This window comes from Moschus berezovskii, chromosome 16 (assembly GCF_049115385.1).
Source record: "Moschus berezovskii isolate FMDL1 chromosome 16, NW_MosBer_1.0, whole genome shotgun sequence".
Classification (NCBI taxonomy): Eukaryota; Metazoa; Chordata; class Mammalia; order Artiodactyla; family Moschidae; genus Moschus; species Moschus berezovskii.
Window position 1 is genome coordinate 34,610,557 of NC_142475.1, and position 10,994 is coordinate 34,621,550.

Below are 10,994 nucleotides of genomic sequence, written 5' to 3' on the forward strand. Positions count from 1 at the left end.
GACTGCCGAAGAATTGATGCTTTTGAACTGTGGTGCTGGAGAAGACTCTTGAGAGTCCCTTGGACTGCAAGGAGATCCAACCAGTCCATTCTAAAGGAAATCAATCCCGTGTGTTCATTGGAAGGACTGATGCTAAAGCTGAAACTCCAATACTTTGGCCACCTCATGCAACGAGTTGACTCACTGGAAAAGACTCTGATGCTGGGAGGGATTGGGGGCAGGAGGAGAAGTGGACGACAGAGAATGAGATGGCTGGATGGCATCACTGACTCTATGAACATGAGTTTGAGTGAGCTCCGGGAGTTGGTGATGGACAGGGAGGTCTGGTGTGCTGTGATTCATGGGGTCGCAAAGAGTCGGACATGACTGAGCGACTGAACTGAACTGAACTGAGAGAAGAATAAATGAAGAGGCTTTTGAATCCAAGACTTAAAATAATCTTGGACAAAAGTAGGCAGTCCTTCACTATCAAAATACTTCTCTAAACACAATTAAAGATCAAGTGAGTGATGGCAGAAAACTAGGTTACATGAATTTTATTCTACCTCTATCTTAAGAGAAAAATTCCTTCTTCAGACTTTGGGGTTGATATGCTCTTTTCAGTTCACTTTGTATAGAGAAGACATCATCATTTGTATGTCCACAATAGGACTTGGCTGGAGACAAGAATAGAAAGATCATCTGAGAGTTCTCTCAGTAAAATGTTCTATGCCTCCAGGCTCTGAGGGAGGTATGGTCAACATTTATGTCCAAGAGGCCCTGAAGCTAGAGCTGAAGTGGAGGAAACTGTTCTTTAGGGACCAATAACCCTCCACCATGATAATAATAATAATAAAATTAAGGTTGACTATTTCCCATTGACTAGACCCATGCAGAGTGCAGGCTAGAGCAGTTACATTCTAGTAACTGCTGGAGCAGTTATGTTCATTTCTTTTTCCATCAGTTCATTCCACCAGTGTTTATTGAGCATTTACTAAATGTCAGCCTCCGTGAGAGACAGCAGGGAAATACAGACGAAGACAGAATCGTGATGTATTCACACCTTACAGGTGAAGACACATGCACGAGCAGAATAACATGTCAAGTTCAGTGACGGAGATGTGCATGGTTTGCTCTACTTGAACAGAGGAAAGACCCATAATCCAGGTTGCAGGAAGTCATGGAAGCCTTCCTGAAAGAGTTGGTACTTAAAAAGAATCTCAAAATGAATAAAAATATTCTCATTGAAAGGGCCTGAGAAAACCTGCGGCAATATTAGCCTGGGAAGAGAAAAAGTGAACATGTGAGAAACTGCACAGTCAGGCGTGAGCATAAGGGAAGTACTGTTACTCACGAAAACCCTACCAGTGACTAATTCTCTGCCTCACTCTCTGAGCCAGGGTGAGGTTAAGATGGATTTGGTGAGTAAGAGTGGCTGCCCTGGAGGACTGCTTGCACCTGAGCTCATTTTTTTTTCTTTATCAGAGAGGTGCAAACAGGTAGTCAAACACATTTCTGAGCCCTGTCAAAAGCTTTATCATTTCTTGTCCTACTTCTGACATGCTTTTGCTTAAATTGTAATCGTCTGGTCTTTCTGGTTTGACATAGAATAATGCTGGCCTCGAAATCTGATTCTCTTCCCCCAAAACTCATCTGGCTAGATAAGAGCAGCAAATTAAACGAATCTATGCTTTATGCACATTTAAGGGATGGAAGGCAATGGCAACCCACTCCAGTACTCTTACCTGGAAAATCCCATGGATGGAGGGTCTGGTGGGCTGCAGTCCATGGGGTCGGGAAGAGTTGGACATGACTGAGGGACTTCACTTTCATTTTTCACTTTCATGCATTGGAGAAGGAAATGGCAACCCATTCTAGTGTTCTTGCCTGGAGAATCCCAGGGAGAGTGGAGCCTAGTGGGCTGCCGTCTATGGGGTTGCACAGAGTTGGACATGACTGATGCGACTTAGCAGCAGCAGCAGCAGTAAGAGATGGAAAATATATAACATTATGAACTTAAAATATTGATAAGTGGGAAATTTTCTAAAAAATCCTATTTGGGGGAAGAGCCAGGCACAGGTATTAAAGAGATCCAAAGAAAACGGAGCAAGGACTATAGGGACAAAGAATCCAAATAACAATTGTCCTAAAATAATTCCCACCATGAAAGCCCTGTCAAGGATTGGAAAACAGTGAGAATACATTTAAAATCTGGTAGATCAGAGTGCTGGTTACAAATAAATCAAAAGGAAGGGATTTAAATGTTAGCAGAACCCAAAGCAGCTGTGTTGGAAAGCAAGGAGAACGGGCAACTTGAGAGGGAGACATAGCCCTTGGGGATTTGGTGGTGAAGAGAAAAGGAAACACACTTCTCTGTGTGTGTGTGCACGCGCATGCATGCACACATGTGCACGTGCACGAGAGAGAATGAATGACAAGTCAGAACAAACATACATCCTTTCCACTCCAAAGCAGGAAAATCAATTAGAAAAAAGCATTTTACCATAGCAACAGAAGAGGGTAGTTTTGAACTAAGGAATCCAGGAAGCCACTCCAAACTATCTCTTTGGTCTATATACAATTGCCACTGCTGATATGAGAAATTAGACATTCAAAATAAACAGAAAAAGTAGATGAATATACATACAAAGCTAAAAGAAACAAAATGGAAAAACGAAAATCTAACTATATCACTGTTGAAAAAGATCCTCAAAATGTCAACTGTGGAGTAAATTAGTGCAACATAATATTCTCATCTGAATTAGATACTTGAAGAAAAAAACTTACAAATGTGGAATAAATACCTCAAATGAGAAATTAAAAACTCCTAACCAATATGAGCATACACTCCCAGAAAGAGGTAAAATGACTGAACTCAGAGAAGAAATAATAGAAAAAGCCAAATTCACCTTAAAAATGAAACATTACAAATTGCCAGAGCAAGAAAACACTCAATTGAACTTTAACAAGGACAAGTAGGCAAGTAAGAGAATAAAATTAGCAGAGAATGAAAATGAAATAAAGAAGTAAATCGCATCAAGAAAAAGCATTAATAGAGGGAAAGAAGAGGTAATATACATATAATTGGAGTCTCAGAAGAAGAAAAATATAACAATGTAACAGAACACCACTTAAACTATAATCCAATAAATTATTCCAAAAGTAAAAGAAGGCCCATTTTCATATACTGAAAGGACTGTGTAGAGAAAACTGATCTGATCTAGAATAGTCATATCTGAGCTATATCCTAATAAGGCTTTACAAAGATTCATGGCCCACAGCTAAAAAACAAAGTCACCAGGAAAAACTAATAAGCAACAATATGTCATTTACAATGGAAAAACAATCAATTTGGCATAAGATTTACCTACAGTAATAGGCAAAGACAGACAACAGTAGAGTAACATTTTCAAAAATCTCAAGGAAAGAAAGGATTTCATACATAGACAAACAGTCCTTCAACTATCAAGGTAACAGAAATATATTTTTAGACATGCAAGAATAAAGGGATACTAAACAGGTGCCCTTTGTAAAGAATTTTCTGGAGAACAAATTCATCCAACTAAGAAATAAAAGGGGAAACTTAAAAGGTCATAGAAGTGAAAAATTAGGTGGGAATGAACATGGATCAGTTACACCTCAGAAACCTTTTTCATGCAGATATCATTTTCCCAATATCATTCATTGCGGGGAGCGGTGCGTCTCGGATGCCTGCCCTGGGAGCAGTCCTTGTTTCAAGGAGCCTGTAAAGGCAATTGCCCCCTGTCCCGCCACCCCTTTGACCATGTTGGATAAACATTAACCGTGGGCTAAGGCGGATGGAGGCAGGTGAGAAGGGTCACGGTAGCTTAGTTTAAGAGAAAAACAAATTTGTTATTACCTTGCCTCTGACAGCCTGAGGGAAAAAGTCATTGTGTAAAAGAACAATTCTTTCTGTAACCATGGGGATATACATTCCTGATGTCCTGACTAAGATCTTGTTTGTCCTTGCATATATAAGGAGCACTCTATACAATAAAGTATTGCTGTTATACACTGCAATCCTCTCGACCCCATCTTTTCTCTCTCCCCTTTTTTCTAAGCCGACAGACGCCGATTCGTGTCGAACGTTGAATCGTCCGTGCAGGCACGGGCAGTTGGCGCCCAACGTGGGGCCCGAAGACGGACGACTGTTGGCCGCTACCCGGACCACGTGAGTCTTGCTTTATAGAATTACAAGTTTGAGGTTACAAGTTTGAGGGGTAGGAAGGTTTATTGTCGAGAGTATAAACTATGGGACAAAATAATAGCCGACAATTCTTTGTGCATATGCTACAAATCATGTTGAAAGACAGAGGCATTCGTGTTTCTACTCCACGGCTGAATGCGTTTCTGGCATTTGTAGAAGAAGTATGTCCCTGGTTTCCTAAAGAGGGGACGGTTAATTTAGAAACCTGGAAAAAGGTGGGAAAGCAAATTCAGGCACATTACACTTTGCACGGGCCCGGAAAAATGCCTGTGGATACTTTTTCTCTGTGGTCCTTAATTCGAGACTGCCTGGACCTAGAAAATGGTGAGGAGTCGAGGCTTAAAGATAAGATACAGGATGATCCTCCTCCTCCAGAATCTAGTATTCCGCCATTGCAGGAAAGTCCCCTCGATCCTGAGGATACAGAGACTTTAGAAGAAGCAGCTGCTAAATATCATCAGGAGGATTGGGAGCTGCTTATGACTGATGCAGCAGGGGAAGAGAAAGGGAAAACCTGTATCCAGGAACTAGAATGTTTAATGAAGCAGCTACTGTCTACCATTAAAGATAATGTGGATACTCCTCCTCTTAATAATTCTGCTGCCGCTCCCTTGTCAGGGCCAGAAAAGCCTATTTCTTCTTCTGCGCCTCCAGCGTATGCTTCTTTTCTATCCCCCCTCCAGCAAGCACTTAAACAAGCTCAGCAAGAGGGCGAAGTTCTTGCTGGCTATCCCAAAGCATTTCCTGTTTTTGAAAATGCTAACCAACGCTATTATGAGCCATTACCATTTAAACAATTGAAGGAATTAAAGGTAGCCTGTGCCCAGTATGGTCCCACAGCACCTTTTACGCAAGCCATGGTAGAAAATTTAGGGGGCCAAAATTTACCCCCTAGTGATTGGAAGCAAATTGCTCGCGCTTGTCTCACGGGTGGCGATTATCTATTATGGAAATCAGAATTCGCAGAACAATGCGGAGTTATAGCTGAAACAAATCAGAGACAAGGGCTTCCCACTACTTATGAAATGTTAATTGGAGAGGGCCCTTATCTAAATACTAATGCTCAATTAAATTACCATCCTGGGGCTTATGCCCAAATATCCAATGCTGCTCGTCAAGCTTGGAGAAAATTGCCCTGTTCGGCCAACAAAACAGAGGATCTTTCAAAAATTCGGCAGGGGCCAGATGAGCCATATCAAGACTTTGTTGCTCGATTATTAGAAGCGGTAGGAAAATTGATGGCCGATGAACAAGCAGGCATGGTGCTAACCAAGCAATTGGCTTATGAAAATGCCAACTCCGCCTGCCAAGCAGCCCTCCGACCCTACCGAAAAAAGGGGGTACTTTCTGATTACATTCGTATCTGTGCTGACATTGGACCCTCATATATGCAGGGTATTACATTGGCTGCTGCCCTGCAGGGAAAAAGTATCAAAGAAGTTCTATACCAACAACAAATGAAAAATAAGAGGCGTCCCATCGCCTCTGGCAATGCAGGGTGCTTTGTGTGCGGCCAGCCCGGGCATCGGGCTGCCTTTTGTCCGCAGCGGGGTAATACCAATAATATCCGGACCCCCAATGTGTGCCCTCGGTGCAAAAAAGGAAAGCATTGGGTAAAAGATTGCAAATCTAAAACAGATGTGCAAGGCAATCCTCTCCCTCCCATGTCGGGAAACTGGGTGAGGGGCCAGCCCCAGGCCCCGAACCAATGTTATGGGGCCATGACGACCGAGCAGAGAGAAAATCATCAGGTGTCACCAGCCTCCTCCGTGCCACCACCGGGAGTGCCGGCCTGGACCTCTGTGCCTCCACCCACACAGTATTAACCCCAGATATGGGTATGCAAGCCCTGCCTACCGGTGTCCATGGTCCATTACCTCACGGCACCGTGGGGCTGCTGCTTGGTCGTAGCAGCACTACTATGGCAGGGTTAATGGTGGCCCCCGGAGTGATTGATGCAGATTTTGAGGGCGAAATTAAGATCATGGCACATTCGCCTCGCACTATTACCACTATTCCTGCAGGAAAAAGAATTGCCCAACTAATTTTACTCCCTATTGTTCCCGCGGGAAAAGCTCATCGTGTCACTCGCGGCACTGCTGGTTTTGGTTCCTCTGATGCTTATTGGCTCAAATCAATTGAAAACTCTCGTCCAGAATTAATGTTAAAAATTAATGGTAAACGTTTTGTAGGAATTCTTGATACTGGAGCTGATGTCTCTGTAATTGCTGAAAAACACTGGCCAAAAAACTGGGCAAAACATGCGGCTATTTCAACTTTGCAAGGTATAGGACAAGCTAATAACCCTGAACAAAGTTCTGAATTGTTACACTGGGAAGATGGTGAAGGCCACCAAGGCGAAATGCGTCCCTATGTTCTCCCTAACATTCCTGTTAATTTATGGGGACGCGATGTGATGACATCCATGGGAGTGTACCTCTACAGCCCCAGTCCTCAGGTTGCGGCTCAGCTTTTTGATCAAGGGTTGCTTCCCTTTTCGGGGCTTGGAAAGCACGGCCAAGGAATGCCGCAACCTCTTTTATTGCGTTCCAATAATGACAGAAAAGGATTGGGCCATTTTTAATAGGGGCCATTGATCATCCCGCAACCCACGCTGATCCAATAACTTGGAAGTCTCCTGACCCTGTGTGGGTGGATCAGTGGCCCCTGTCAGCCGAGAAAATCGCGGCTGCCCAGCTTCTGGTGCGGGAACAGTTAGCGCTGGGTCATATTGAACCTTCTAATTCGCCCTGGAATTCTCCCATTTTTGTCATCAAAAAGAAATCTGGCAAATGGCGTTTACTTCAAGACCTACGAAGGGTTAACAGCACTATGGAACTGATGGGAGCCTTGCAGCCAGGGTTGCCTTCTCCCATGGCCATTCCACGTAATGCCCACCTCATAATCATAGATTTAAAAGATTGTTTTTACACTATCCCCCTTGCTCCTCAGGATTGTCCTCGCTTTGCCTTCAGTGTACCCTCTACTAACTTTGCTCAGCCGATGGCTCGATATCACTGGAAAGTACTGCCACAGGGCATGGCTAATAGCCCAACACTTTGTCAAAAATTCGTTGCTGCTGCTCTTTCTACCACACGAACTTCTTTCCCTGATGTATATATATTGCACTATATGGATGATATTCTTCTTGCCCACAGCAATGAGACCAAGTTGCTTGCTGCATACGGTTCCCTTGAAGTCTCCCTCACTAACGCTGGACTCTGTATTGCTAAGGAAAAGGTACAAACTTTTCCCCCCTTTTCTTATCTAGGATTTCGCCTGGAGCGTACCGGTTTCTATACCCAACCTGTTAAGCTGTCTAGAGATAATTTAGTTACTCTTAATGATTTTCAAAAGCTTCTTGGCGACATTAATTGGCTACGTCCTCAGCTGCGCTTAACAACAGGACAACTACAACCCTTATTTAACATTCTTAAAGGCGATCCTCATCCTTCTTCCCCTAGGACCTTGACACCGGAAGGGGAACAGGCACTCCAGCTGGTAGAGACTGCTATTTCCCAACAGCAATCTGGGTATTGTGATTATCAGAAACCCTGGGGACTATATGTCTTGCCCTCTTCTCACTCTCCTACTGGAGTTCTTTTCCAGGAAAACCCCCTGCGCTGGATTCATCTTCCATCATCTCCTTCTCGTGTTTTGACACCCTATCATGTCCTTGTTTCCAAAATTATTGCCAAAGGCCGAACGGACTCTGTCCTGTATCTCGGGCAAGAGCCTTCCTTTATTTGTGTTCCTTTTTCCTGTGAACAACAGTCCTGGCTCTTTCAGTTCTCTGACGACTGGGGGTTAGCGCTCGCCAATTATCCTGGGCAAATTATTCAACATTATCCCCCTAACAAATTGCTACAATTTGCATGTACTCATTCATTTTTGTTTCCTAAGGTTGTTCACCAGAAACCCCTTCCTGATGGAATTACTGTTTTTACAGATGGCTCTTCAAATGGCGTCGCCGGACTTGTTATTGATGGGATCCCATATTCCTGTCAAACTTCTTATCAATCAGCACAGGAAGTTGAACTCTTTGCCGTTCTCCGTGCTCTGCAACAAGTTCCTCACAGCCTTAATCTTTATTCTGACAGTCATTATGTAGTTCGTGCTCTCACGGTCCTTGAGACAGTGCCTTTTATAGGAGCTGTTAAATCTTCTATTTATGCTTTATTCTCTCATATTCAGCGACTTCTTCAAGCCCGGACGTCACCATGTTTCTTCGGTCACATTCGAGCGCACACTAACCTGCCTGGACCATTAACTTCTGGTAACGCTCTCGCAGATCACGCCACACACAGCATTTATTCTCTTACCCCCATTTCTGCTGCACAAGCTTCTCATGCCCTTCATCATCAAAATAGCCATTCTTTACGTCTACAATTTGGTATTAGCCGAGAAGCTGCCCGGCAAATAGTTAAAACTTGCCCTACCTGTCCGCAATTCTTTGTGGTTCCTTCCTATGGTGTTAATCCTCGCGGGCTACTGCCCAACGCACTGTGGCAAATGGATGTCACCCACATTCCCTCTTTTGGAAAACTCAAATATGTGCATGTGACTGTTGATACTTTTTCTGGCTTCCTTTTAGCCTCCCTCCAATCTGGGGAAGCTAGCCGTCACTGCATTCAGCATTGCCTGCGTTGTTTTGCTACCATGGGAATGCCCCGCTGTTTAAAAACTGATAATGGTCCTGGATATACTGGTAAAGCTTTTCAAAGTTTCTGCAGTCGTTTTGGCATCGCACACAAAACCGGTATCCCTTACAACCCCCAGGGACAAGGTATTGTTGAACGTGCCCATCAAACGTTGAAACATCAACTTAATAAATTGAAAAGGGGAACAGTGTATGGAGACACCCCTACTAACCTTCTTTATCACGCCCTATTCGTTCTGAATTTTCTGACTCTGGACCGCGATGGACGCTCTGCAGCTCAGCGATTTTGGCATCATGATGCGACAAAGGCGCGTCCTCTGGTGAAATGGAAGGATCCATTGGATGGCAAATGGTATGGCCCCGATCCTGTGTTAATCTGGGGAAGGGGTCATGTTTGTGTTTTTCCGCAGGATGCCGAAACACCGCGCTGGCTTCCGGAAAGGCTGGTACGCACGGCGGAGGCGATCCCTGACTGCCCAGATGCAGCGCTTGACCCTGAGGGAGACTGCCCCATTGCCGACCAGTCAGCAGCTGAGAACACTGCTGCATGAGGCTCGCATAAACGCCGCTGAATCGTCCTCGTCTTCTCCAACTGCAATTCTTATATCGTTGCTACTCCTTTTAAATCAGATAGGCTTTGCCACTGCAGACAAATCCTCTGCTTGCCCAGCATTCGGGCCAGGGGTTTATCTCCTTGCTCTGACTGTATCTAGCTTGCTTTTTTCTTCTGAGGGAAATGTCTTCCTGTCATGGGCTCATTCTTATGCTGACTTTCACAACAGCTCCGCCTGCTGGGTCTGCACTGCTATGCCTTTGTCTGTAGTCGATGGGTTTCCTTGGTGGGTATCACCTGTACAACAAATGCATTTTCCTGCAGTCTGTGACTTTTTAATCCAGTATAAGCAATCTCACAGAAGTCTCCTTAATTTAAATGTCTCTGCCCTTCCTGAGTGTAACGACAGGGGTAATCAGAAGGCGAGCTCCTTGCTACAGTTCAACGTTAATGTGAGTTATAAGGCTGTTGAAGATGCATACCGCACTTATTCTAATACCAGCAAAAATAAGACTCGTCCAAGTCGGTTTTTTGGAGAGTATTATCAGATCTGGGATGAGTACTTTTGGATGACTCCGGAGAAAGGACAGTTGCTGAGACAAGCCGACATTTGCTGGGAACAACGAGAACATCAACCCCATTTTGGGGGAAAAGACTTTGAAAAAAAATCTGTTGAAGCATGTGGGCATTACCCCTATTTCTATGTGTACTCGGGTGATTGATGTAACCTTCCATTGTGATGTTCACCCCCTCTGGCCGGGATCCGATTGGGAAAACAGTCCCGGTATAAGATGGGTGGCTCCTAACGGGACAAAATGGATTTGTGGCTCTAATATTTGGCCCTGGCTTCCCCTTGGTTGGGTGGGACGTTGTAGTCTTGGATTTGTATTTGCTCCTGGCCGAATCACTCGCTCTACTATGAAAAACCCCGCTAATCTTCCTCTTTTGAAAGCTCGTTGGTCTCGATCGGTTTTTCACTGGTATGATTATTTAACTGCTGTTTTTGTTCCTTCCCTTGGTAATGCTGATATCATGGCACATGTAGATGCCCTAACAAATTTCACACAGCAAGCCCTCCTAGATGCAAAAAGAGCTATAGAAGCATTAAATGAAGAACAAAAGCAAATGCGTAAAGCTGTTCTGCAAAACCGCATGGCGTTAGACATCCTCACCGCCGCTCAGGGAGGGACTTGTGCTGTTATAAAAGTAGAGTGCTGTGTTTATATTCCTGATTTGTCTTCCAATGTTTCCGATGCCGTTAATGATATGAAAGAGCAAGTGGAGGCTATGCAAGACTCCTCTGTGCCATTCTGGGAACAAGTCAAATCATGGTTTCATACAGATTGGTGGAAAACTTTACTTGTGATTCTGCTTGTAGTTGTATGTGTGCTCTGTTGTGGTCCTTGTATTGTACAATGCTTATCCAATTTTATCACTCGCCAGCTCATGGCATTCACTCGTATTATAAGGAATGGTTAACTCTTCTCTTACTGCCGCCCTGCTTCCTGACGCCTCTTTTTGACTGCCCTCACCTAATAGATCTTTATCCAACATTAAAGAAATAAAAAGGGGGA

The 10,994-nt window shown here is 44.1% G+C and overlaps 1 protein-coding gene across 1 annotated transcript; it reads left to right on the plus strand.

The window, feature by feature from the left end:
* The first annotated feature begins 3,685 nt into the window (after nucleotides 1–3,685).
* Nucleotides 3,686–10,194, plus strand: LOC148775244 (uncharacterized). Its single transcript, XM_088844608.1, has 2 exons — nucleotides 3,686–4,171; nucleotides 9,278–10,194. The coding sequence occupies exons 1-2, from the start codon at nucleotides 3,921–3,923 to the stop codon at nucleotides 10,140–10,142; spliced, it is 1,116 nt and encodes a 371-aa protein (XP_088700734.1). The 5' UTR covers nucleotides 3,686–3,920; the 3' UTR covers nucleotides 10,143–10,194.
* The last annotated feature ends 800 nt before the right edge of the window (nucleotides 10,195–10,994 follow it).

Coding starts and splice junctions, on each gene's coding strand:
- LOC148775244 (XM_088844608.1), top strand. CDS start 3,921: ATGGGGATATACATTCCTGATGTCCTGACTAAGATCTTGTTTGTCCTT. Junction 4,172..9,277: donor TTGGCCGCTACCCGGACCAC/GTGAGTCTTGCT, acceptor GTTTTTCCGCAG/GATGCCGAAACACCGCGCTG.